We start from the raw sequence: 27,750 nt of genomic DNA, 5'->3' as shown, positions 1-27,750 counted from the left end.
GGAAAGTCATAGAAGCTCAGTTACGGAAATGAACTGCTAACGGCAGATATAGGGCAGACTGGCTAGATACTGCTGGTTTTGGAGCATTTGATGAGCAGGTGGCTATGAAAATGCAAGGGAAGATGACTATGACTTGAAGGGAAGCACAGTCAGTAAGACTTCCTCTTTTTCTCCTCCTCAATGTGGCTTCCAGAGGGCTGGGGCTGGATAGTCTTCATTGTTGCCACTGCAGATTTTAGAACAGTATCTGGCATGTAGCTATTGTCCATAAACATTTTTAGAAGTCATGAATTAATTAGACCTGTGTGTAGGAAAGTAAAAGGGGTTGACGGGGAATGGATATGAATTGCAGAAGTTTGAGAAGCTGACGTTTATCCTTTGCTTTAAGAAAAAATATTTTATCTACCATGATAAAGTTTGCCAAAGGGGACTGCCTTGAAGAGTAATGAACAGATCATACGTATGACCTTCTGCTCTTATTAACTCGTAAACGTTATTTCTGCTTTAGCATCCAACTCTAAATTGCTTGTGATATTTTTGGAGCATCAATTTATATCACTTGTGTGTTTCAACTTACCTGGTATCCACAATACCATGTGGACCGATTGGGTCAATGGGCCGATATAGCCAAACATGGACAATAATGTTTGCGTATCACTTGGATCAGGTGGTAATCTAATTCATGGGGTTATGGTACAATCCTAAAAGGCTTACAAAGATACTATGCAGGCAAGAGAACTCCTTTTATCTTGAAAAGTACTGCAGCCCTGATAATGTTCATTTTTATGATGTAAATTTTCAACTGCTTAAAAAAAGATGCATGAAATATTAGCTTGAATATACAAATAGAAATAAATATAGCTTAGGTATAGGAAAAAATGCTATGTGAAATGCAGCAAATTATTATTCTTTAGAGTGATGAGAAAATTTAGCATTCCCGAAGTCTGATCTTCTCCCTTCCACAAAACTTTTACCTCTGAACCACAACAGGAAAATTCCACTTGATATGAATGTAATTTGTTTTTTTTCTTAGTAAAGAAGCATTAGAATTGAGACTTACAACTACCAAATACATTATCATCACACTTTAAAGGTTATTTGGACATGAGGGGATGGGTTATGTGCTCAAATAGCCCTGTACCTCCTCGTCTAGCCCCATGGTTATATTGAATGACAATTTTTTATTAAAGTCTCTGAGCCCATCAGCTTATACAGATGTTAACTTAATGATATTTTGTGACCAGAAAAACCACAGGGCCAAAAGTTGATAGTTTAAAGCATAATTCACAAATGCATATGCTTTTATTCGATAATCTACATAAGTAAGACTAAAATATTATTACAGTGAATAACCTCCAGTTTTACTCGGTTTTCCAACATAGAAAAATGAATTGCACAGATGTTTTCCCTAACACACACACACACACACACACACACACACAGAAAGACATTGCTGATTACTTTTTGCACTTTTAATGAGGCTGGAGACTTAACAACCTAGTTTTAATTCTTACTGTATGTCTCCAAAGGATCCTGCTAAACAAGAGGAGCCTGCATTGACTTAAGTAAAGTTAATTAAAATTCTTGAGGTCAATGAGATTAATTGAGCTAAGAAAATAATACCTAGTGTCCAGTGAAGCACACAGTGAAATAGTGAGATAATCAGCAAGAGAAAGTCTCCTTTGCCTTGCCCTTTCAGAATAATATGCTCTTGCTCTTTTTTATGTGAAAGCTATTGCAGTGGAAAAAATTTCCCTCCATTTGTGAAACCCTTGGGGTGAGGGTAATGGCAATAGAAAGAGGAAAGAAAAAGAAAATATCCTAAAGAAAGAGCGGCCTTCACAGTAGAAAAAAGAAGCATGTTTCCATGAATTGGATGGGCTGTCGTGATATGTTTTATCTCTAAACCCACTGCACGGGGATGCACAGAATTCCTTGCAAGGTCTTGCTTCCCAGGGTTGGTGTTCTGGTTTCCACGTAATTGTATAGGTGAGAATGTTACCATAGCATGAGTAATAGAACTGATCATATCAGAAAATGAGGACTAGCTAGGACACAACTCAAACAGAAGTGAGAGCTTGTTGGGATATTTGGGGGATTTTGTTGGTTTTGTTTCACTACCCAATGTATATTTTTTCAGTTGTAGTGTGCAAAAAATAATAATAAAGATTTAAATCACACAACTCAAAGCCATCCAAAGGTCATGTAAAACACTTTCTGCCTTTCATGGGAAAACGCTGGGCATTTGGTGAGATATAGTAATGGCGAGCTCCGTTTACACATTTAATGTTTAAAAAGTTGGCAGGTTGAGATGGTCCCTCAGTCCCTGGGTTGGAGGACTGCTCCCGGAGATGGAGCACAGTGTCTGCCTCATGATTATGGACACATAACTGAGAAATGGCAGATCTTTGTAGCTCAGTTTGATGCATTTCAGCACAGGAACTAAAACCTACAGCGTGACCAAGAGGCAGTCATTACTCCACTGCAAGTCCAGGAAAATATATGTGTTGAAATGAAGTATATTCACCCTTTTAACAAGAGTATTGCCAATCTAGAATCAGAGTGTTGCATGAGAGCAGGAAGTATAAATTATGACAAAAGGCAAGAAGCCATACTGTGTTTACTCACTAAAACATGAATCCGTATGTTACCCTGCTTTTCAAGGCTTCAGTTTTGTTTTGAAAATGGCTGGATAAATTTGCCTAATATTCCCAGAGATCTGTCTTCAGCCTCCACAGCATAGAATACTTGTCAATCATTCACTTACTGTTACTAAATACTTAACACAGCATTAAGATCTGGTATTTTTAAGATATGGTATGAGATGGAATTCTACCATCAAGGCATTCAAAATTAGTGTATGTATAACGCATGCCCATGTGCATGCAGACACGCACAAACACACACACACAGAAAACCAGCAACGCAGAAGATATCAAAAGGTTTTCTTTTTTAATCAGTGACAATAAACAATACAGAAAATAAACATTATAGTGTTTAGAAGTGGAGGACACATAAGTTGCTAATAGTCAAGGAGAGTATTTTTGGACATTAAGAGTAAATTTAGGAAAATTAGAAATGTGATGATCCCAACCAAGATGGCGGAGTAGAAGGACGTGTTCTCACCCCCTCTTGTGAGAACACCAGAATCACAACTAGCTGCTGGACAGTCATCAACAGGAAGACACTGGAACTCACCAAAAAAGATACCCCACATCCAAAGACAAAGGAGAAGCCACAGTCAGACGGTAGGAGGGGTGCAATCACAGTAAAATCAAATCCCATAACTGCTGGGTGGGTGAATCACAGACTGGAGAACAATTTTACCACAGAAATCCACCCACTGGAGTGAAGGTTCTGAGCCCCACGTCAGGCTTCCCAACCTGGGGGTCCGGCAACAGGAGGAGGAATTTCTAGAGAATCAGACTTTGAAGCCTAGTGGGATTTGATTGCAGGACTTCGACAGGACTGGGGGAAACAGAGACTCCACTCTTGGAGGGCACACACAAAGTAGTGTGCACATCGGGACCCAGGGGAAGGAGCAGCGACCCCATAGGAGACTGAACCAGACCTACCTGCTAGTGTTGGAGGGTCTCCTGCAGAGGCGGGGGGTGGCTCTGTCTCACCGTGAGGACAAGGACGCTGGCAACAGAAGTTCTGGGAAGTACTCCTTGGCATGAGCCCTCCCAGAGTCTGCCATTAGCCACACCAAAGAGCCCGGGTAGGCTCCAGTGTTGGGTCGCCTCAGGCCAAACACCCAACAGGGAGGGAGCCCAGCCCCACCCATCAGTAGTCAAGAGAATTAAAGTTTTACTGAGCTCTGCCCACCAGAGCAACAGCCAGCTCTACCCACCACCAGTCCCTCCCATCAGGAAACTTCCACAAGCCTCTTAGATAGCCTCATCCACCAGAGAGCAGACAGCAGAAGCAAGAAGAACTACAATGCTGCAGCCTGTGGAACAAAAACCACATTCACAGAAAGATAGACAAGATGAAAAGGCAGAGGGCTATGTACCAGATGAAGGAACAAGATAAAACCCCAGAAAAACAACTAAATGAAGTGGAGATAGGCAAACATCCAGAAAAAGAATTCAGAATAATGGTAGTGAAGATGATCCAGGACCTCGGGAAAACAATGGAGGCAAAGATCGAGAAGATGAAAGAAATGTTTAACAAAGACCTAGAAGAATTAAAGAACAAACAAACAGAGATGAACAATACAGTAACTGAAATGAAAACTACACTAAAAGGAATCAATGGCAGAATAGCTGAGGCAGAAGAACGGATAAGTGACCTGGAAGACAGAATGGTGGAATTCACTGCTGCGGAACAGAATAAAGATAAAAGAATGAAAAGAAATGAAGACAGCCTAAGAGACCTCTGGGACAACAATGAGGTATCACTTCACACCAGTTAGAATGGGCATCATCAGAAAATCTACAAACAACAAATGCTGGAGAGGGTGTGGAGAAAAGGGAACCCTCTTGCACTGTTGGTGGGAATGGAAATTGATACAGCCACTATGGAGAACAGTATGGAGGTTCCTTAAAAAACTAAAAATAGAATTACCATATGATCCAGCAATCCCACTACTGGGCATATACCCAAAGAAAACCATAATTCAAAAAGACACATGCACCCCAATGTTCATTGCAGCACTATTTACAATAGCCAGGTCATGGAAGCAACCTAAATGCCCATTGACCGATGAATGAATAGAGAAGTTGTGATACATATATACAATGGAATATTACTCAGCCATTAAAAGGAACGAAATTGGGTCATTTGTTGAGACGTGGATGGATCTAGAGACTCTCATACAGAGTGAAGTAAGTCAGAAAGAGAAAAACAAATATCATATATTAACTCATATATGTGGAACCTAGAAAAATGGTACAGATGAATCGGTTTGCAGGGCAGAAGTTGAGACACAGATGTAGAGAACAAACGTATGGACGCCAAGGGGGGAAGCGGCAGGGGGGTGGGGATGGTGGTGTGATGAATTGGGCGATTGGGATTGACATGTATGTACTGATGTGTATAGAATTGATGACTAATAAGAACCTGCTGTATAAAAAAATAAATAAAATTTTAAAAAAAAGAAAAGTCAGATGAGAGGTTGGGGTAAATGACTTTTCAAACCAATTTTAACCCTACAGTTCTGATTCTCATTTTTTAATTTATCTTTTATTGGTATGTACATTATCTCAAGAGTATAGATAGGACTATATACAAAAAAAAATGTAATTTTGAAACGTTGTATGCAGATATATTTTAATTGAATCATAAAAAAACAAAAGAAAAAAAAAGAAATGTGATGATCCTGGGAGAGGTAGACAGCATGTAAATAGAAGGGAGGAGGAAGTTGAACCTCTAATGAAAAGGTCAACATTATTGGGAAAGAAATGAACAAAAAGACAGTTTCACTCCTAAAAGAATATTTGGCACCTATCAGACCAGGGATCACATTTCAGGAAAGCCCTCAGTTCCTGGTCTCTATAAAAGCAGTGTGACCTGAGCTTGACCTTTGCCATTGAGGGTATGATACCGTTTCTCGCTTGTGGATCTAGAAGAAGAACACAGATAGAGACAGGGCACCATGTCACGAAGAGTTGACATGGTGCCCAGTGAATATTTATTGTGAGTGCTGTTAATAAAGTATAAATTGAAAAGTAGGCAATATCAGTTCCCCAAAAGAGATTAACACCACACACACAAAAAAAATAAAAACAAAAACCAAGAGACACAAGAACACTTTGGGAGGTGTTGGATATGTCTATTACCTTGATTGTGGAGATGGTATCACAGGTGTTTGCATATGTCCAAATTCATCAAATTATGCACATTAAATAGGTGCAGTTCTTTCTGTATCAGTTCTACCTCAATAAAGGTATATCTAAAACATTTTTTAAAAAAGAGATTAACACCTACTGCTAATTGAAGCGAACAAAGTCCCTGCAGAAAAAGCCACCCTCCCAGAAAGCCTGAAACCAAACCAGCACCGCAAGCATTTCTGAGCTATTTGTGGATGTCTGAGTGAGTGTGTCCTAGCTGGGTCCCTGCACCCCCAAGCCCTGCTGCCCCGCTGAGCACACAGGAAAATGACATTCCTCACGTTGTACTTTCATTTCCAGCTAGATAGCAGGAGAGATTGGAGAGGAGATAGAATAAATAGCAGTTCAATTTAATTTTAGGAGCTTTCAGGGTACGAACAAAGGACTTGGGAATGAGTTTAGTGTTTTTTGCTAGTTCTACTAAAGTATGACATAAATTTTCCTTACCAGAGTATCTTTTTTAAATAATGCTATTTCCTCTAAAGACACTCTTTTTTCTTTCTATTTTTAGGTTCATTGAATTGATCTATTTGATAGACAATTTTTTGTGTGTATTAAGGATGATTAATAATAATGCCACTAATAATTTATTGATAATCAATACTTTATTTATTAAATTACTAATAATTTAATTTATTTAATCCATGTGATTTTGGATCCATTACTTATTCTTTCAGCACCTCAGTTTATCATCTGAAAATGAAGATTATAATGCCTTTCACTGCGGTCCTTAGGAATAAGTGAAAGAATGTGGGAAAAGCACTTCACTCACCACTGACTATCCAATACCAAAGTTCATGCTATCAGGCTTTGTACACACTGTATCTCTGTACTTTATAAGAAATTTATAGGAAACAGAATTTTAAAATGCAAATATAGGTTGTAGAGTGCTTTCCTGTTTTTCCTCTTAGCATATCACTGTTTTATAAGATAATAAATGTGGATTTTAGCCCCCTGCACTCATAAAAATAAGCAGATAAGCATGCAAATAAAAACAAAAACTTGGGCTTCCCTGGTGGCGCAGTGGTTGGGAGTCCGCCTGCCGATGCAGGGGACGCGGGTTCGTGCCCCGATCCGAGAAGATCCCACGTGCCGCGGAGCGGCTGGGCCCGTGAGCCATGGCCGCTGAGCCTGTGCGTCGCGAGCCTGTGCTCCACAACGGGAGAGGCCACAGCAGTGAGAGGCCCGCATACCGCAAAAAACAAAAACAAAAACTTGCTTGCCATTTTCTGAGACTTTAGTTCTTCCAAGTGATTATGAATCCACTGACTACTTTCCTCCCAAGTCTGAACATTACATTATCAGCAAAATAGCAGAATTGAAATGTTTCTCTTGTTAATGCTTGTTAGTGTGTTTGTTATTTGCAAACAAACATACTATTCTCATGTCTTGCTTATTCTAACTCATCAATTTACATGTTCTAAAAAGACACCTGCCAATACTTCAGTATTCTAAAATCATGCTAATTATCAAATATGTATATTATTTTCAGTGGTCTTCACTGTTTTTTGTTTCCCAGTATATCCATATGTTGCCTTGTACAATATCACTGAATTGATGTATTACCCTGGATAAAACACTTTTCAAAAAATATATCAGATTTGTCCACTCTGAAAAAAATCAAATGTTATTTGAATTCATGCAATGGGGAGAAATTCACTTAGGATTTGTCTTTCGTTGGTTTCAGCGATTGTTATTCCTTTCCTGGTCCAGTGAAAACTATTTTGGTCTCTGGATCAAGAGAGATGAAGTCTGTTTTGTGCTCTGCCTCTGGCTCTGAGCCCTTGGGCAAGTAGCTTCTCCTCCTGGGTCTTTCTTCCCACATCTATAAAAGGAACAACAGGGTCTCAGTGTTTTCAGTTCTGAAATCCTATGGTCTAGGCTAAACCACTTACCTTCTCCAGGAAGTATTGATCTGGTCTCTTCACATTGGCAGATGTCCGGAATCTACTCGGCCGGAAACAGTACGCCCTTGCCTGCTCCCGTGCAAAAAAGACTGTCTTGTGACCGCCTTCAGTGAGTGGACGCCCTGCCCGAGGCTGTGCCAACCAGGTAGGTGGATGCTGTTTTCTTAGTGTTTTCTTTCCTTCCTGATCTCCTGAATGCCTCTCCCACTGCTAAATAAGCGAGAGATGGTGGTACGGGGGCTCCCTTCTTTTCCATTTGCATGTCACCCTGGGAGCAAAGTTTGTAACATTTGTAAATGAAGTCTTGGATTTCCAGATCCATTAAGATGTGGCAGGGAAAACATATTACATGCCATTATTTTACACGTGTGTGTTGTAGGGGTCCTCATCTTCTATTAACCCTGTTGTGGCATTTTGAACAGCCATTCAAACGTGGTTCCTTATAAAGCATGAATACCATCACAGTTCCTTTGTGGCTCCTGTGTGCTTAAGCCTGACTCCAGGCATCTTCATTAGAATGTAGGGCCTTAAACGCTATATGCACATCACTGATAAATTATATAAGCCTATAGAAGAATAGGGGCCAATACATTAAAAAGTGTTGAACAGGTACAGACATTGGCAATATATGATTTCTATTTCTTTACTCTTAACGGTGATGTTTTATACATCTGGGTGTATTTGGAGTGCTGTGATCCAGGATACTTAATAGCTAAGTCCTAATAAACACACAGGAGAACCTTTGTAAAATTACTGCCTTTCTTAGAACAGGTCTTTTCCCCTACACTTATTTCAGTCCCGTGATGGAGCTAGTCCATGTGGAGATCCAAAAACTCCTAGTCCCAAAGTTCCGTTCTGGCCTAAGACCTAAACTTCATAACCTGGTCCGTTTCCCCTAGTCTGACACCCTAGCCTTGGTCCTATGACTCATACCACTGCCATAGCAAGAAAAGGCACATCCAGGAAAAGGAAGGACGGAAGAATATTGACCCTAGTGCTCAGAGTAAAATGGGTCTTATCCACACCTCCCTGGCCTTGTCTTGGCTGTCACGTCCTCTCAAGCACGGCCTGGCTCTCACTGTATCTCTGCACTAGCCTCCTGCAAGAAGGGAGAGGGAAGCATGCAGTTCTGCGAAGAGACAACCTGCCACAAAGATTGAGATTACTAACACTTTTCCTCGGAAAATTCCGGCCCTGTGCATCTAGGATCCCCCAGTTGCTCTTTGACTCCCACATCTTCGTGGCGGTGGCATGACAATATAGCCACTATTGACACAGATCTGCCTGCCGCTTCAAACCACCTCTCAGTGATTGGCAAGGGGATTATGACAGCTCTTGGAGATGATCATCATCGGTATCTTGTATTTCCGTGATGAGGCGCCTGCATAAGGTTTTCTAACTGCCATTTCAACTGTCCTTTGTCAGTGTTAACCGAGTAGCATCCAGTAAACTTTGCTTATGGATAGAATCAGAACTAAATGTGTGGAATACAAAAGAGCTTTGAAAATACAGCGGAATATTTATCTGATCTTTTGAGGGGTGGAGATAGCAGTCTCTTCCAGAGGTGCTCCAAAACTTATTTTCTTAAATGAAAATTCAAACTGATTGATCTGGATAAACAGGGTTTGTAGAGTAGCCAGGGGAATGTCATTTCCAGACAGAGTAGGACAGAAAAGCTGTGATCTCTATTCTGAACCATTTGAAAGGTAACATCTAGCAGGTTGGCTTTTGAAATTTTAATAGTAATGTACCCGCAAAACATTCAAGCTCTTAAAGATAAACATTGGGAAAATGCAAGAAGATAAAATAAGCTATGATGATGGAGGTTTATTGAAGTTCAGCTATTTCTTTTAGTTTCGTCCTCATAAGAGATTAACATAATTCTTCTGTTAAATGGTTTTAAGAAAGGAAAAGGCTGAATTAAAAAGAATACCCTACTGGCAGCCAGATATTGGTGTTAGAGCTGTCAGGGTCCCCTGACACTTAAGGAGGCATATTAGTTCTGTTGAGCCCATATGCCCCAGTGGCCAGAGATTACTTCAGCTACTGCTATTGCATGCATTCTGTATTCGAGAAAATTCTCTCTGCTGCATGAGCATCTTCTCCTAGTGCTGCCTAAGGATGGAGGAATCATAGGGCATGTGAAAGAATTGCTCTTCCAGCAATTTTAGATTTTACTACAACTTCCAGGGATTCAACTAGTTATTTACATGGTTAGCATTGTAATGAAAATAGTTTTAAGCCTCTGTGGTCTCTTTTTACCTCCAATTGTTTAAGCCTAGATAATTCTTTTCACAGCCTGGCAGCCAGCAACCAGGAGGAGCATTGATTCCGTTTTCAGATTTCTTCCAGCTTTCCGCTTCAATACTGTTTACCCTCGTGTTTAGTTTATACTTTGGGACCCATATTTTTTTAAATAACTATGGGTTAATTAGGGGAGATGGTGTTAGGGAGGAGATTATAGGAGGAAATGGTACAGCTAAATCTATGGTTCTCAAACTTTATTGATTCTGAATCACCTGGAAGCAGTATTAAAATGCAGATGTTCAGCTCCATGACTAGATATTCTGACTCAATAACTATGGGATGTTTCCAAAAATTTGCGTTGTAAGAAGCTGCCACTGAATGGTGATGTATTTCCTCCCTTAAGATAAAAAAGGATCATCGATCCATGAACGAGTGCTACTTGAACTCTGGGCATACAGCCTGTTTTTCAGCTTCTTGAATGCCTCATATTCTTCCCGGCTCAGGCATGGTAGAGTATGATGGCTAAGCACAGAGGTGCTGGAGCCAGATGGCCAGGATTTTGAGTCCCAAGTTTAGCTCTGTGACGGTGGCTGCATTACTTAATCTCTCTGTGCCTCAGTTTCCTCATCTGTGAAACAGAGTTAATAACCACACCTACATATAAGGAAAGTACTTAGAGCCCTCAGTGCCTTGTGTGGGGTAGGCATGGGGCAGGCAATTCTATCGTCGTTCCAAGCCTTTGCACCTGCCCTGTGTGGTGCTGGAGCTGTGTTCAGCTGCGCCTCCTTCTTGGTCCTCCGACCTCTAGATCAGCAGGGACCTGCTGTAGCAGCCTTTCCCCAGGAACGTTGTGTTCATCTCCTAGACCGCAGTAGACCCTCCCCATGCACCTTACTAACTAGGTCATCCCACAGCATCCTGTTGCCTTTGCTAGAGTGTACGTCCACAAGTGCAGGGACCACTTCTGTCATCTTCACCACTAGATCCTCTAAACCCAGCATAGTAAAAGGTATAGTTGTCACTCAATTAATATGTTTTGAATGGACAGATGTCCTGTGAAGAGAGAGAAGAGTGTGGTTTTGAATCCAGGCAGTAGATTCTCTGTTCTTGGGAACATCCTTCAAAAGATACTTTGGGAAATAGTGTCTTAAAGCAGTACTTGTCGAAATGAAATGCTTTTACAAGTCCCTGGGGGATCTAATTAAAATGTAAGTTCTAATTCAGTATACCTGGACCTGGAATTAGACCTTTCTACAAGCTCCAAGGTGATAACCTGTATGTTGATTACAAAGCTCCAGGTAGAGGTGGGGTTGGGCATTTTTTAGCAAGGCAATGACATGGCCAAAGTTATAAAGTGAAAAGAGTGGACTAGGGACAGACCAACAGGTGGGGACACAGGTAGATTGGGGTGTGGGGTGGAGTGAAGTGGCTTAACCTAAACTGAGAGATCAAGAGAAGGATGGGCCTGAGTAGGTGGCAACCTCCACTAATGAGGATGGGGGAACTCTTTTGCACCTGTGGTTTCAGGTTGAGTCATCAAAGTGGAGAAGAGCTTAGACTCCTAGTCCCTAAATTTGGCAGCACAACGGAATCACCTAGAGATTTCTTAAATATCCCAATGCATGGGGCCTCCTCCAAGGTATTACGATTTAATAGGTTTTTGGTATGACCAGAGAATCCCTTGATTATGTGAATCCCAAACCAAATCCATTCTAAACCTCTCAGAAAGCCAAGGTGGTTTCCCAGGGGCAGAGTGTACCAGGAGTGATTTGTGTGTTAGTAATGGGTGAGTTCCATGAGGTTTTATTTGCTTCTGGCTGTGTTCATGATCTAAAAATCCTTACAACTTAAAAGTATTCTCAAGCCATGAACAGTCTCTAGCTAGTGGCTAGCCTTGCTTCCTGTCTTCTTGTTCCTGTTCATCTGAGTCTCTCCTTAAAGGATGAATGGTGGTCCCACATTCTTCGAAGCAAATCAAATAACTATCAAGCTGTGGCACTCCTGTGGACTCTCCAAATTTTAAGTCCCAGCAAAAAATTAGCCAAATGGTCAAGAACCATTCTTTGGTGATGTTCTTACTAATTTCTCTATTCTTCCTTCAGCCTATAACGCAAATACCTGCATAACTACTCAGTACCGTTTACCTAATAATAGCTACAGTTTGTTCATTGTAGAGGTAGCCCCATGGAGTTTTTTTCAATACACAGATGCCTCACCTCATCCCACGTTAGAATCTCTTCACGTTGAAGGGACGTTTGCAGTATTAAAACTCACCATAAGTGACTCTTATACGTGGGCAGGGATGAGGCACGCTCATTTAGTGCTTTATCCTTTCAGGGTATCTTCACATACATTTATCAATTATCATTGATAACTGTTTGCTTGGGTAGTATTGGAAATTAATTATCTTGGCCACTGATCTCATAACTATCCCATTTAATGTTTTTACTTTAAAGTCACAAATCAGTACTGATTTTCCAAGATTTCTCTCAAGCTACCTTTAAAGGAGCTCACTTTATATTTTCAACATTTAATAATACAAATTTCAGACATCTACATAAATTAATATAATGCTAATATAAAATATTACTGATTAATAGAATGCACTCTTATACAGCCATCACCAAGTAAAAATTACCATCAGCTCATGGCCACCCTTGTTTTACTGTTATCCCCCTTTTTACTGCCAGTGGCTAATTTTGTCATGATGCCCAGATGTGTATATCACTTCCATGGAAGGGAAAAATATGTAAGAGGTAAAGTTATTAGACACTTGAGTAGATAAAATGTGGCATATTCAAAATAGGTCTTCCTGTAAATTCCTAGAAACCATGGAGCTAATGATTAATTATTTGTCAGTCTTAATAATTTAAGGCTGAGGGAGCTCCTTTAACTTTCATCTCTAGGGGGCCTGCTGGCGAGCAGTGTCATGGTAATAGGAAGGCCGAAGGCAAACTACTGCTGGGAGTTGCTAGGCAACTTTATTTGGTGGGATCCTTTGCTCCTGCATCAAACCTCCTGGAGTTACGTCTTGAGTTTCCAGTGTCAAAGACAGTCATGTTTTTTTAATGTCCAGGTGGTGTACTATTTAGTGGTTAAGAACATGGCACCTCAAGTTAGACTTCCTTGGTTCAAATCCGATCTTTGCTGTACAAGTCGTATTAGATGCACTTTAAACTTTGTTGTGTTTCAGTTTTCTCCTTTCTAAAATGAGATAATATTGGCACCCAATTCATAGGATTAAATGAGAATTGGACACGTGGCAGCAATTTTGATGATGATGATGATATAAGTTCCTTAAGACTGGGGAACTTGTCTTTTATTTTGTTGCTATCCTGCATTATCTAGTCATCCATGTGCTGGTATAATGCACTTGTTTCCATGTCTGTATTTTTCTTAGATTATAAAATCTAGAAGGTACATGATGGGTGTTTAGTAATTGTTGCTGAATGAATGACTAAATGAACTCCATATCTGTCCTACTACCAGCTCTAATTCCTAAAGATTTTGCTTCCATTTAGATGAAATCAAAGCATTAACAGAGTGTTCAGTGCGTCCAGGCCAGTTAGGGGAAAAGGTATTGGTCATTCAGAATGTCAAATAGGTCAAAAATCACCTTTCTCCCACTCAAAGGCATACTAGCATCAGCCTGTCTCTTTACTTACTCCTTTCAAGTGCATATGGTCCCTTCCTTCCCCCCTAAGGCCCATCATCTATACTTTTCTACACCTGGGAAATAGAGGATGGAGTACTAATTTATGCCCAAAGAATGAAGAGTCGGGACTTCCCTGGTGGCGCAGTGGTTAAGAATCTGCCTGCCAGTGCAGGGACATGGGTTCGAGCCCTGGTCCAGGAAGATACCACATGCCGCGGAGCAACTAAGCCCCTGCACCGCAACTACTGAGCCTGCACTCTAGAGCCCGCAAGCCACAACTACTGAGCCCGCACGCCACAACTACTGAAGCCTGCCCGCCTAGAGCCTGTGCTCCGCAACAAGAGAAGCCACCGTAATGAGAAGCCTGCACATCGCAACTAAGAGTAGCCCCCACTTGCCACAACTAGAGAAAGCCCACGTGCAGCAACGAAGACTCAACGCAGCCAAAAATAAATTAATTAATTAATTTTTAAAAATCTTAGGAATTGTTTAAAAAAAAAAAGAATGAAGAGTCTATTGTGTTTGAGTAATGAAGATTTGGGTCCTGGAACACCAGCCCCCAAAATAGTGTTGAAGGCAATATAATCATCTAATGACTTTCCTTGAGAAAGTGACTTAATTTAAATCTAAGTTACAACCTCTATAAATTTTGGATGTTTTCTATTCCCAAGTGTTTTTGAAAAACTAAATAAAATAAGATGTGTATCTTACATATACATCCCAAGCCACAACCCCAATACACAGAGTATAGGTGCCGTTGTTTTTATAGGCTCCATTGGGGAGGATGTGTCCCCTTTAGTCTATAATTTAAAGCCTAGAGATCACTACATAGCCCCAGTACTCAGAACACCACTGGGTTATGAGGGGAGCTGCTGCTCAGAGGGCGGGCGTTACCTACACCCCTTGCTCAGAGCGAATGTTAGTCCACTTAATAGCTGACTGGGTCGCCTTCTCAGTCCACACTCTTCCTCCTACCCTCTAGCCCCCCTTCTTTCTGGACCAGAGATTGATGTGTATTTACAGGGACCTGGAGTTCACAGTATCGCCAGCTGGGATTTTTCGTTACTTCCTCCAGTGGCCCCAGGTGGTAGATCTAGAGCCAGGGTTGGAATCCAGATTTCTCTGACCTGAGGGACTGCCTGTTTTCATGCCACAACAAGCCCTGTTTTCACAGAGGCACAGCTCATCTTGCTTGTTTACTAGCAATTCAAGGATTCACAGCCAGGTACTCTCAATCCTGAGGCACAGGCTCTGTACAGCACAGATCGGTCACACAGAGCTTTCACGTGTGCTCTCTCATTGACCATCAGGGCAGTTTCGTGATACAGGAACAGCCGTTCTGTTAGTCCTATTCCATAAAAGAAGAACGCGATCTTCAAGGGAGGTCCTCCTGGCCACCTCGTCCAACAGGAGCAAAGACCAGGTCCAAATACCCAGTTTAAATTAAACTTGCTACACTGCTTTGCCTGGTGAGCCTGTAAAGTTACAGGGAAAAAAATCCAGGCAAGTTCAAACGCTTATTGCTAAAAGCCTGTAACTTCTACTTTGCTTCACATCACTGCCTCTTCCTATCAAAGTGATAATAGCTATAATTTATTGACATACAGTGTCCTATTTGTTACCTCATGTCTATATGGAAGGGACTATTATGACCCCATCTTACATAGGAGGACATAGAGGCTTAGCTATGGGTCCCAAGATTGCAAAACGAATAAATGGCAAAAGCACGAGGAAGCCTAGGCTCTCATTCGGTAGCAGATATTTGCTGAACCATCACTGTGTTCTAGACGCTGTGCTAAGTACTGTAAGTATAGGTGTAAAGTGGTGAGGAAAACACACACAGCCGTCTGCTGTGGTGAGTGCTGTCTAGTGACGGAAGATGGAGGCCTCGAATATATAATTGCCTAAATGAATATGCAGTTACAAAATATAGTATGCGCTCTGCAGAGATTCAAGGAGCTGTGAGAAAAGGTAGTAAGGAAAATCAGAATTCCACTCTGCCTAGAGTATCTTTCTCATCTCTACTCATTGCCCGTCTTACCAGATGTAAAGCCCTACCTTCTCCAGAGAACTTGCCCTGATCCTTCTGCTGGAAATAACCACTTCTCACTCCTGAGTCTCATAACGCTGTCTGAACGGCTTGCATTCTCACTCTCGGTAAACGTGTTTTGGGTCTCTCCGAAGAGACACGAAGTCTTTGAGAGCTAAACCGTTTTCAGTTTTCTCTCCCAAAATGCCTCATAAGAAACTTAAAACAGAATAGAATTCAGTATATCTGTGTCAAATAAATGGATGCTAGTTAGAACGTACGTGCTTAAGCAAAACCTAACAGACTGCTAAAAGGAAAGGTGATCTGCCTTTACAACTGAATATCTTTTGTAACACGTGATGATGGCGGCAATAGAAGATGTGGGATTTCGGGAATCAAATCTGTCTCTGGTTTCCTGGCAAATGTGGTTAAAGTGGAAACACATTCCATCCCTTGTATTCATTCATTCATTCACTCACTCATTCATTCAGTCATTCTTTTGTGCAGTCAGTCTGTTCTTTGGGTTATTGATATTTCAATGAAGTCGTATGAGTATCCTAAGGGAAGCAAAGGCTATTTGATTGCTAATTCCTAAAAGTAATTTCCTATTGGAACTCCACATTTTAACTGAGGTCATCAACTGAGGCAATATGTCTATAGGAAGTGCATTAAAGTCATAGAGTCTTTTTAATATATGACTGAAGGGTATAATGTTGAAATGCAGAATTATGGTCATGTGCAGTCTTTCAGTGGCCTGGATTGTTTAAGGGATAAAACTTAGAATAGTTTGAACAAGTTTCTAAAAGTGTGGCCCATGGAATTCTAGCTCAGAATTACCTGGAATGCTTGTTAAAACCCTAAGAGATTCTGATTTTGAAGTCAGGATTGGGGCCTCCAGATCTGCATTTTCAAACCAACTGCCTTAGTCATTTTAAGAAACATTAACCTTTGAGGACCACTGACCTGTAGAAATATTTAATTTAACTATGAGCCAATGGATTCTTTAAAAAAGATGTAACTTCCCTCTACAATATTGTTCTAATCAAGTCTATTTTGGTTTTCAAGAATCAAAGGTTTTTCTGTGAAGCTTTCCAATCTACAGTAAGTAAAAAGAGGCTTATTGGGAAGTTAGGACAGGAAATCTCACAGATGTCCGAAAATAAGAAAAAGAACATTTATGGACATATAATAACTAGAAATGCAAACAGGAGCTGAGGGTTCTCTCTTCAACTGTCAGAATCAGTGTGATTCTTCCATCTCTGCTTCTCTGTGTATACCTGCTGTCCTGCCCCTTCTAACAGTCTTCCTTTGAATCTCTACTCTCATAAGTAGCAGTTATAGAGCCCAAGAATGGCTCTCTAGTCCTTACTCTACAAAACACCGGGGAAGTCAAGAACCCAGCACCCACAGAAGCTTCCTTCCCTTCAGGGTCTTTATTCGGCTTACCAAGTAAGAGAGTCTGATGGCCCAGTTTGTATCAGATTGGTCCTTCAATCACGCAGCAGCCCGTGGATTCATCAGCCCCCTTCAGGTCAGGAGGCATCTAGAAGGGGAAGGGGACAGTGGCGCTGGAAGGCAGCAGGAACCGATAGGGACACTGATTGTTCACCGCCGAGACCAGCCTCTCCAGGACACCCATGCTCAGCCCTTTGGGAGAGAACTCAGACCCTGACTCCCTTCACTTCCTTAGGTTTCTGTCCATCCCTCTCAGTGCTGAACTATATATAGGCAGAGGAGTGCAGAACCTGCCCGCCTGCTTCCACCACAAACATCATCCTCTTTTCACTTCAAAGCTTCAGCTCAGGAAGAGAGCTGTCGTAAATTAAGTAGAAATCTAGAAAAGGAAAATGAAGCTCCAGGGGTTATAAATGCACTCGAATGACAGCTTCATGTAGAACAGAAACTGGGAGGAGGGAGAAGGCACTCACCCTGGGCGTGATCTGAGCCAGAAAGTTTACTTCAAACAAACAAAATATGGAGTCTCCGTGTACTTTGAATTCATATCAAAATACGTATGCTATTGTTCCTATCCATTGTCTATCGTAAACAGTGTTGTCTTGGCTGTCTTTAAAAAAAAAAGCGGGGCTTCCCTGGTGGCACAGTGGTTGAGAGTCCGCCTGCCGATGCAGGGGACACAGGTTTGTGCCCCGGTCCGGGAGGATCCCACGTGCCGCGGAGCAGCTGGGCCCGTGAGCCATGGCCGCTGAGCCTGCGTGTCCGGAGCTTATGCTCTGCAACGGGAGAGGCCACAGCAGTGAGAGGTCCGCGTACTGTAAAAAAAAAAAAAAAAAAAAAAGCTAACATACCAAACAAAATCAAATCAATAAAAAAGCAAACAAAAGAATCGAATGTAGATTTGATGCATGAGGTTCTTCTGTCTTTTACACCTGGAATCCACTGTTATGCCTTCTAGTCTGCATCTAAAAGTTGCTTTCAAACACTATTTCTCTTCATTCAACAGTCAAGCTACATTACCATAAATAAATCCTGTGGCTTACATGATGTTCATAATGGTTTATGGTTAGCAAAAGTCTGTGTTTCCTTGAATGTGAATGCTCTTTGTTGTCAAAATGTTTTTACTTCCGTCTGGTTTCTTTCTCATATCTCTAGAATTCTCTTCAGACAATACAATGCAACACAATGTAATCCTTATTTCCCTATAGAGGTGAGTGAGTTGCCTTTTAGAAATCAAGGTACCCATTCTAATTAGAAGTTTATTTTTAGACTTTCAGTGTACTTTCTACAAAGAAATAGAATAAATTAGTTTTGCTTTAGCTGGAGTGTTACTTTCAGTTTATTAAATCGTTTTCTACAATTAAAAAGAATGAATTAATTATTTTTCACTTCCTTGGCTTTGGTCCAATTTTAAGATGACTTTCAATGAAAGCGTGGTTTCAGGAGGTTTTGACTCATTGGTTTTTGACTCCTGGTGGTAGATTTATGAATGATTTAATTTGTATTACTAAAACAAAGCCTAGAGTTAGAGTTAAATGTTGTGATCTTAATATGTCAACTTGGAACTACAGAGTTTATAAGCCAGCTTGCTCCCTAGGGTTTTCTTATCCTACGTGAAGAGGCTACCTCAGCAATAGTTGCTCAGTTGAGAATACCCACGTTGTCCTCTGATTCATACTTTGCCTTCCTTGGGTAAATTGTAGGATTTGTGAGTACTCAAGCTCAAGCCACAAAAATTGTTAATTTTATAAACAGAAGATACTTAGTGGTGTGTGTGTGTGTGTGTGTGTGCGCGCACATATGTGTGAGGAGAAAATGAGAGAGGGAGAAAGAGAGAGAGACACACTCTTCTAGCAGGACAATAATAGAGTTTGGTAAATATATATTGTATTACATTGCATGGAACATGAAATAACATTTTACGTGACCAACAAGCTCACATGGGGTTTTAGACTTTGAGGGGGGGTGTCTATCTTTTCTCACCTATTTCCCCCCTCCCAAATTCAGTGACAATTGAGTTCGTCAAAGCAGAGGGAGATCAAAATATTAGCTCATTCTCAACCCTAGAATTAGACAGACTTGGGCTTCCCTGGTGGCGCAGTGGTTGAGAGTCCCCCTGCCGATGCAGGGGACACGGGTTCATGCCCCGGTCCGGGAAGATCCCACATGCCACGGAGCGGCTGGGCCCATGAGCCATGGCCACTGAGCCTGCGCGTCTGGAGCCTGTGCTCTGCAATGGGAGAGGCCACACAACAGTGAGAGGCCTGCATACCGCAAAAAAAAAAAAAGAAAAAAAAAAGAATTAGACAGGCTTAACTACCAGATCACAGCCCCTGCTGGACACCTAAAAACTTGAATGAGTCTGGTTAAAAACAGATCAGAATACGTGCATCCTCCGAGCAGATGTATCCCGAAGAAAGAGAAGGCGAGAGAAAGAAGAGCCATGTCTGTACACTTCTTTCTCGCAAAGTCATGATTTAGGGGCCACTTATCCTTCCCAAAGGAGACGTAAGTACGGGAGGTAGGGAGGGTCCAGGGATGATGAGGGCTGTGGAAGTGGACCTCCCCTCACATGGTCGAAATCATCAGGAGGCCCCGCTCTCACCGTCTCTTTCTAATAGGCGACTTTGTGAACTCAAGCCCTACCTTCCACTGTTTAAATTCCTGTGGTTATGCTCGCCTCCTTTCTTTTTTAAAAAATATTTTTTTTTGGCCGTGCCGTGCAGCTTGTTGGATCTTAGTTCCTCAACTAGGGATTGAACCCGGACCCTCAGCAGTGAAAGCGTGCAGTCCTAACCACTGGACCCCCAGGGAATTCCCTGGCCTCCTTTCTGACCACGCTTGTTCTATCTTGCTCAGACTTTCATTTGCTATTCCTTCTCCCTAAGGTGTTCTTCTCCCAGCCTTTAGCATGGGTGCCTTTTGATCAACGCTTTGTTTTCAGTTCAAATGCCATATCTCAGAGAGTCTTTGTCTGACTACCTTAGAAATCACCTTCTTCCCCTTCTCTTTCTTGTTCATCACCCCGTGTTAGTTTCTTCACTGCACTGCCCAGTCTCCCAGCTAGAACATAAGCTCTATGTCTTGTTCACTGTTTAGAAACTCATAAGCTCTTTGTCTTGTTCACTGTTTAGAAACACTGAAACGCTGCCACAAAGTAAGTGCCTAAAGGGTTATTGAATGAATGATAATGGATGAAGGTATCATTCATTCAGGGAAGCTTTGCATAGGGCTGACTATACCAAGTTTTGTGCCAACTGCTAGTAGCATTAAGATGAATAAGATGAGGTTACTTTAATCGGGGGGCTTTTTATTAGGGGATTCAAGTATGTAAACATATTCTTTTATAAGAAGAATGAGCACAGGGTATTAAGTAGCCAGGAGGAGGGTGTCTTGCTTTAGCTAAGTGGTTAGAGGAGACAAGATTTGGTAGATCAGGAGTTTCCAGGTTAACATGGACTACAAGTATCTTAAAGATAGAAGAGGGGATGTGTGTGAAGAGGCTTGGCAGCATGAAAATCCATTTTAATTAAATGAGTTACAGGTAGCTTGTGATGCTTCAGTTGCATAGTTCATATGGGAGAGTGATAAGAAATAGGGCTAGAGAGACATGCGGGAGCCAGCTCATGAAGAGATTTGTGCCTTTCTTAGAAGTATGGACATTACCTGGAATTCTGATAGACAAGTTAAATTTTAAGCATGGGTGTGATAAAATCAGACTCGTGTTTTAGGGGAAGAAAAATAGTACAGAAAATTATGAAGTTAAACAGCATTGGAAACCACTGGGAAAAGTATGAGGCCATTCAATTATCTGGCCAAGAAATGAGGAGAATCTGTTTTCTTGAATAAAAATAAAATGTGTAGGTAAGCATATAAATTTCCATAACTCAACATTGTTTAATAGCATGTCTTCATGACCCGGTGTGTACTGAGTTCTTCGCCCATCCTGTGGAGTTCACGTAACTGGATTATTATGTAAATCCTTTCTGGCTCGAGATATTTCAGTGCTAAGAGAGAAACACACAATAAGCAACTGTCAACTCCAGGATGGAGCAAACCCTTCCTAGTCACCTCTCTGAGTATATACTTCCAAAGAGGATAATGAGCCCGAAGACAAAGAGGTTCTCACTAATTCACCACATTACCATCATCTGTTCTTAGCAGGGACCAGCAATATAATTTGCAGGGCCCAGTGCAAAACGAAAACGTGAGTGCCTTGCTGAAAAACTACTAGCACTTTTTAGCTGCGGGAGAGCATTAAACCAAGAGCCCCACTGAGCCCGTGTGAACCCGCACGGATCATATGCCCATGATGCTGGTCCTGGCGCTCATAGGCTTCCTCTAGGGGCCAAGGATCCTAACTGACTTGGAGTTTTGATTCCTGGGAACAGTTGTCATACCCCGTGACTATGACATTAACCCAGATTATTGGATTACCGTTGTATTGGATTGCAATTCTTGCAGGTGGCTGAGAATGTTGAAGGAGCAGAGGGATTTGCAACGAAGTGGGGGAGGGTGACAGCAAAGCAAAGCAGGTAAGAACACAGGCTCAGGACCCAGACTGCTTGGGTTTCACGTCTTCTCTCTATCACTTTACTGGCACCTTGGACAAGGTACCAAACCTCTCGGTGCCTCCGTTCTCTGACCTGAAAAATGGGAATGATTTCATTGAGGCTTTTAAGTTTAAAATTACCCCCTAACACACACACACATTCCCTAGCACTCCCTTCTACATTTTGCTTTGTTCTGTTTTGTTTTTTGGCTTTTTGCACATCATTTAATTGCCGTATGAAACACTAAACATGTGACACTTATTTTCTATTTGTCTCCCTCCACTAGAACGTAAAGTCTATGAGTACAGGAATAATGTTTTTCTTTTGCTGTATTCTCAATTTCTAGAACAGTATCTCCTCCCTAGAGGATTTCAGTATTCCACTTCCAGAATAATCCAGAACACCTTATGAACAGTTACGTCTTATGTATTCTGCTTCCAGAGAGAATAGTGAAAATTCCAGCTCCACACGTATATTAATTGTAGGCATCTGATTAGCAAATCTCTGGGTGACTTCTTTTTTTTCTATTCCTTCTCGAACCAAGGCCAAGACAGACAAGCACCCCACTTTTCTCTCTGTCAAAACAGGTGATTTCCCAGTCCACACACTAAGGGATTCAGGCTTTTTGCGTGCGCGCACGCGCGCGCATGTGTATGTGTGTAGGGGAGAATACTCTGGCCACAGGCTTTGTCTCTTGTTCCCTGATTTATGACATCCATTAAAAGCAATGGAGAAATTTTCCCAAAAGCCAGTACTCCAAAATTTTTCCTTAATGTCCAATTTTTAAACAATGCATTCATAAAATATTTTTAACTCATTTCAAAGAGAATTGCAAAGGAAACAAAAAGAAAAGGAGGAGGCTCCTATAGGACATATCAGCCAATTGTAGCCCAGTTAACAACTGGACCCAAATTGCAGCTCAATGACAGTTGGGTGTTTATAAGTATTTTAGCGTAATTGGTATTAATATTTCTATGTATGATAGTGTTCCTATGGTTTTGTTTATAAAAGAGCCCTTATCTTTTATAAATCTATCCTGAAATATTTACAGATGAAATTATATGATGTCAGAATGTTCTCTGAAATAATTTGGGTGTGAATGAGCGGGTAGGGGTATAGATGAAACAAGCTTGGCATGTAATTTTTGCAGCTGATGGATGGATACATTGGGTGTACTTAATATGTTTGAAAATTTCCAAAATTTAAAAAGATAAGCATTTTCAAATAAATTAAAAAACAAACTTCTCCAGCAATCTGTTTTTTCCGATGCCAGCAGAGTTTCTCCAGACATGTTCTCTGCCTTATGGGTAGAAACTAATATCTCCAACTTCCCTTTTAAGAAAATAAATATTTGGTCGATGTTTATATGTTCATGCAGACATGACCGTCACTCATTCATCCTTTTATTTATTCAGCAATCATTCATTAGTTGTCTACCAGGTTTACATGCTACAACAAGACCTGAGGAGGCTTACTGTTTGGAGGCAGAAAGAGGCAAGAAGACAATAGGATACAGCACAGATTTTGTAGAAGCAGAGGGAAGGAAGCATGGCGGGAGGGCCCCTTGGGTGAGGGTTGGGTGGGAAAGACTTGAAAGAGATGATCCTCTGTTGGGTCTCAAAGAAAGCTGAGGGGTTATATAGATGAAGAGGGAGAGGAAATGCACTTACCCTATCCTCCACACTAACCTGTCTACCACACTAACCTGTCTACCAATTAACAATTTTATGTACTTACCGGATGCCAAACGCTGAACTAACGCCTTTACATCCATCGCTTTATCTAATTCTTCTTCTTCAAAGTCCCAAAGAAGGTATTCTAATTATTTCCCTTTGTGACACCAGGAGATAAGTAATTTTCCCAAGTTCACAAACCTGGGATTCTAGATTCCCTGATTCTAAAGTTAGTGTTGTTATTCCATCAACACTTAGCCAAAAAAGAAATTTCGAAACGTAGTGACTTTAGGTTGACACTGCAAAACAAAACAGCAAGACGGGTGATAGCATGTACCTCATGCATAAAAGGGATAATTAGTGTTAATATTTATAGTTGAATGAAAAACTTTATTTCAGTCGGTTTGCCTTCACACTTATTTTTCTTTAACTTGTTTTACCATGATTCCCAAACCAAAGAGTTTAATATCATAACTGATATTAATGTGTGATTGACTCCCCACAGGTTACATTTCAGGTAAATTAATTTTTACATGTAGACACATCCTGGAAAGGGTGTTGCAGAAAGTTGCAGAAACCAGGATTTATGTGGTTGAGCCGTCACGAGCGATGGTGCATTTACAACATAGCAGACTCCATCCATACAGCAAATGGCCAAGTGATACATTTCACTTTTGTAAGAAGTTTGAAGGATCTGAGGTTCTGAAGTTTCTAGCTGAAGTTTCTATCTCTGAAGCCTCTGAAGTTTGTGCCCCTGAGTTGTGTTCTTACTATGCTATGAAACATGAGCTTGACCTGGAAACCCTTCTGTCCTTTAGCTGTCAGCACAATACTGGGCGTGAATATCATCCTTTCATGTCCATGAAAGCGTAAAGCATTAACGGGATAGGGCAGCATGTATTTATCTAAAAGTATTTTTCTAATATATAAATCTGGATCCATGCCTAATAATGATAGCAACATCTTGAGCTTGTATCTTAGATGACATCTGTGCCCCCCAAAAGCCTGCCTGGATACAGTGCAATATGGCGTTGCAGTGTAGTTTAGTCTTAATGCTGACGGAGTGGAACACATTAGGTAGCCCTGTGGCAGGCAGCCTCTAGACATTTCATCTGCTAAAATGAAAAGGGGTCAGGTTGAGGGGAAAATAAATCCCCGTCATTCCCTCACACACTGGCAAAAAGAAAAGACAAGTGCAACACGTCATTATAGTGTTGTTAACCCTCCTCCTTTATAGCACACATTTCTAATTACACCCATTAGGACATACTTAGCTAGAGGGCAGGCTGCATTTTTTAAATGTGCCGAGAGCAGTAATGATTTAGCTGGTACTCATTTGTTTTCTATTGCTTGGTTAAGCATGCTGCGTTATCTTTCCTATTTTACATATTGGACGAATAGGAGATGCTAGCTCTCCAAGAGCTAAATCAATGGTTCTCTGCCCTGGAGATTTTTTTAAATAGACGGTTGCTTGGGCTCCACCCATGAGATATTCTGATTTAAATGGTTTGGATTGAGGGCTGTTAGGAGTCTATAAAAGCACCCTTTCAGATTCTAATATGCAGCCAGGGTTAAGGACCACATGGAATAAACTGACAGCTAGATCAACTGTGTAAGTGTTAGTTTCCATATTTAGAGAGAGGAAGGGCCAGTCACTATTTGTAAGGTTAGCTCTCCAAATTGGAGATGTTTTAAGTGCATTGGTGGTTGAGGATAGGAAGTAGAGGACACTGGAGATAGTCCCTAGAAATGAGAACTATTGCCTATAGGCTTCTGTGAGTGCCTGCCATAGAAGGAAAATGTCTACTTGCCTTGACTGTCATCCTGATGGTTTATGCAGATACAAACATGAGTTGCTCCTTTTGAAATCTGTGTTAAAGGCTTGCATTAAGCTTAGTGGCCATATATATCTGTGGCTTAGTGGCCACATATATATCTGTATGTGTGTGTGTGTATATATATAAAATTTACAAAATGCTTTAAATCTCATTCAATTAGGCATTCCTAGCAACTATCCTGTGAGTTGGCTCAACGGTATTACCCACATAGGACAAGCAAGAAAATTGAAGCTCTAAAAGGTGAAGTGCAGTGCCCAAGGTCATACAGCAATTTGGTAATGAGCTGGGCTTAGAAATCAGAGCCTTGGAGGACTTGTCTATTTCCAGAGCCATTGAATTTGGCCTCTGTTGCAAAGTGAATGATGATTATGAAAATTTAAGGATATAGAATACATTTTTTCAGGCAACATTTCAAAATGAAAGACGTATATGAGTATCCTGGAACCTTTTTTTTTTTTTTTAACATTCCTGGGAAGTTTAGCAGAAAAGCTTTGCGATTTTGTTTAATTTCATCCATATATAGACAGGCTCAGTGTTCATTTTGAAGTACTTGGAGGTCTCAGCTGGGAGGGAATTCTGGGGGAGGAGGCTGCTCTTGATGTATTTGCTCTATATATAGAAGACCAAGATGGATAGGAAGGACGTAGATGAAAACTTCCTATTCATAGTTCTTCTAGGGCATTGCATTTTCACCACTTCAGCCCTCCATTCCTCCTTGAGCAAAGAGAGAACATACCAGATTAATGGCCTTTGGATAGTAAATACAACGTTTATACTATCATTTCTGAATGCTTATAAAACTATAGAGAACTTCTACATTATTATCCATCCATCATGTTTCACTTCTGCTTCACTGGGGAGATTTTTTTTTCCACATCTCTATTGGAGTATAATTGCTTTATAATATTGTGTTCGTTTCTGCTGTACAATAAAGTGAATCAGCTATATGTATACATATATCCCCATATCCCTTCCCTCTTGAGCCTCCCTCCCCCCCTCCCCCCCTCCCTATCCCATCCTTCTAGGTTGTCACAAAATATCGGGTTGATCTCCCTGTGCTGTGCGGCCGCTTCCCACTAGCCATCGATTTTACATTTGGTAGTGTATATATGTCAGTGCTACTCTCTCACTTCATCCAGCTCCCACTTACCCCTGTGTCCTCAAGTTGGTTCTCTACATCTGTGTCTTATTCCTACCCTGCCACTAGGTTCATCAGTACCTCTTTTTTAGTTTCCATATATGTGCGTTAGCATACGGTATTTGTTTTTCTCTTTCTGACTTACTTCACTCTGTATGACAGACTCTAGGTCCATCCACCTCACTACAAATAACTCAATTTCATTTCTTTTTATGGCTGAGTAATATTCCATTGTATATATGTGCCACATCTTCTTTATCCATTCATCTGTAGATGGGCACTTAGGTTGCTTCCATGTCCTGGCTATTGTAAATAATGCTGCAGTGATCATTGTGGTACATGACCTTTTGAATTATGGTTTTCTCTGGCTATATGCCCAGTAGTGGGATTGCTGGGTCTTATGGTAGTTCTATTTTTAGTTTTTAAAGGAACCTCCATACTGTTCTCCATAGTGGCTGTATAAGTTTACATTCCCACCAACAGTGCAGGAGGCTTCCCCTGGGGAGATTTAATAATGCATGTATGTATACTTCAGTATAACACACAGCACCGACATGTGTCTCCTCCATATATAGCAGATACCTGATAAATATTTATCAGTGATGACAACACTGTATGTGGTAAGTGTTTCCTTCTGAGAACTCAGATGTCACAGTATTTCTCCAAATTTAAGTGGGAGACAGTTGGGTTGGTGAATCCTGGTTTGGTACTTTTTCTAAAAAGGAAATGAGCTCTGAATCTCAAAAATGGTTGTGAATAAGCTAGAAAGGGATATTCTCTTGTGTATGATGAATCAGTAGATAGAATCTACTTTTTAGGGGATTTGAGGTTCAAGAAACTCGGGCTGCCTAACATCCTACTTTAATCTCTGTCTGTAGAATCGACTTGGAAACAGACTTCTTAATGACCATTTGGAATTTTTGCCAAGTGAAACTTGTTTTCTCCTCATATTCTTGCACAGTTTGATTCAATGCCAGTTCTCTTTAGTTACATAGCATCTCTGTGTGATGTTCCTATCATAACAACACATATCGTAGCTCTAGTCGATGATTTTGAGGTAAGCCTTATACTCTACTTTCCCTTTAATTTTTAATTTAATGATTCATAAGCAAGTGTGTTTGGGGCACAAAACAGTTTTCTTGGGCTGCATGACCTGCTGTCTCAAGCAGAATTCTGTGGCAAGAAGCAATAAGGTCCAGTGATCAGATTGAATTGATAAGAACAGCAGTGCAGTCTGCTTTTTCCACACATTTGAAATGCAACCCTTCGGTGCAGTGAGAAGCAAAATGTGCTTGTTCCTTGCATTCATATGGGAGTGATGGTCTTTTTCTGAGTGATCACATAATTTTTTATACAAAATGAGGCCTTTCTGAAAGTGAGTAGATGAGCTATTAATATTTAAGTCAGGATAACAGGCATTA

At 40.9% G+C, this 27,750-nt stretch overlaps 1 protein-coding gene across 1 annotated transcript in view; it reads left to right on the top strand.

Moving 5' to 3' along the window:
• Positions 1-27,750, top strand: part of THSD7B (thrombospondin type 1 domain containing 7B) — a 1,126,819-nt gene that overhangs the window by 719,341 nt on the left and 379,728 nt on the right. The window contains exon 11 of the mRNA XM_067742059.1: positions 7,771-7,886. Coding sequence (XP_067598160.1) covers positions 7,771-7,886 — 116 coding nt within the window. The remainder of the gene's footprint in view (positions 1-7,770; positions 7,887-27,750) is intronic.

The sequence above is a fragment of the Pseudorca crassidens genome, chromosome 6, assembly GCF_039906515.1.
Source record: "Pseudorca crassidens isolate mPseCra1 chromosome 6, mPseCra1.hap1, whole genome shotgun sequence".
Classification (NCBI taxonomy): Eukaryota; Metazoa; Chordata; class Mammalia; order Artiodactyla; family Delphinidae; genus Pseudorca; species Pseudorca crassidens.
This window is presented reverse-complemented; position numbering and strand designations above follow the sequence as displayed.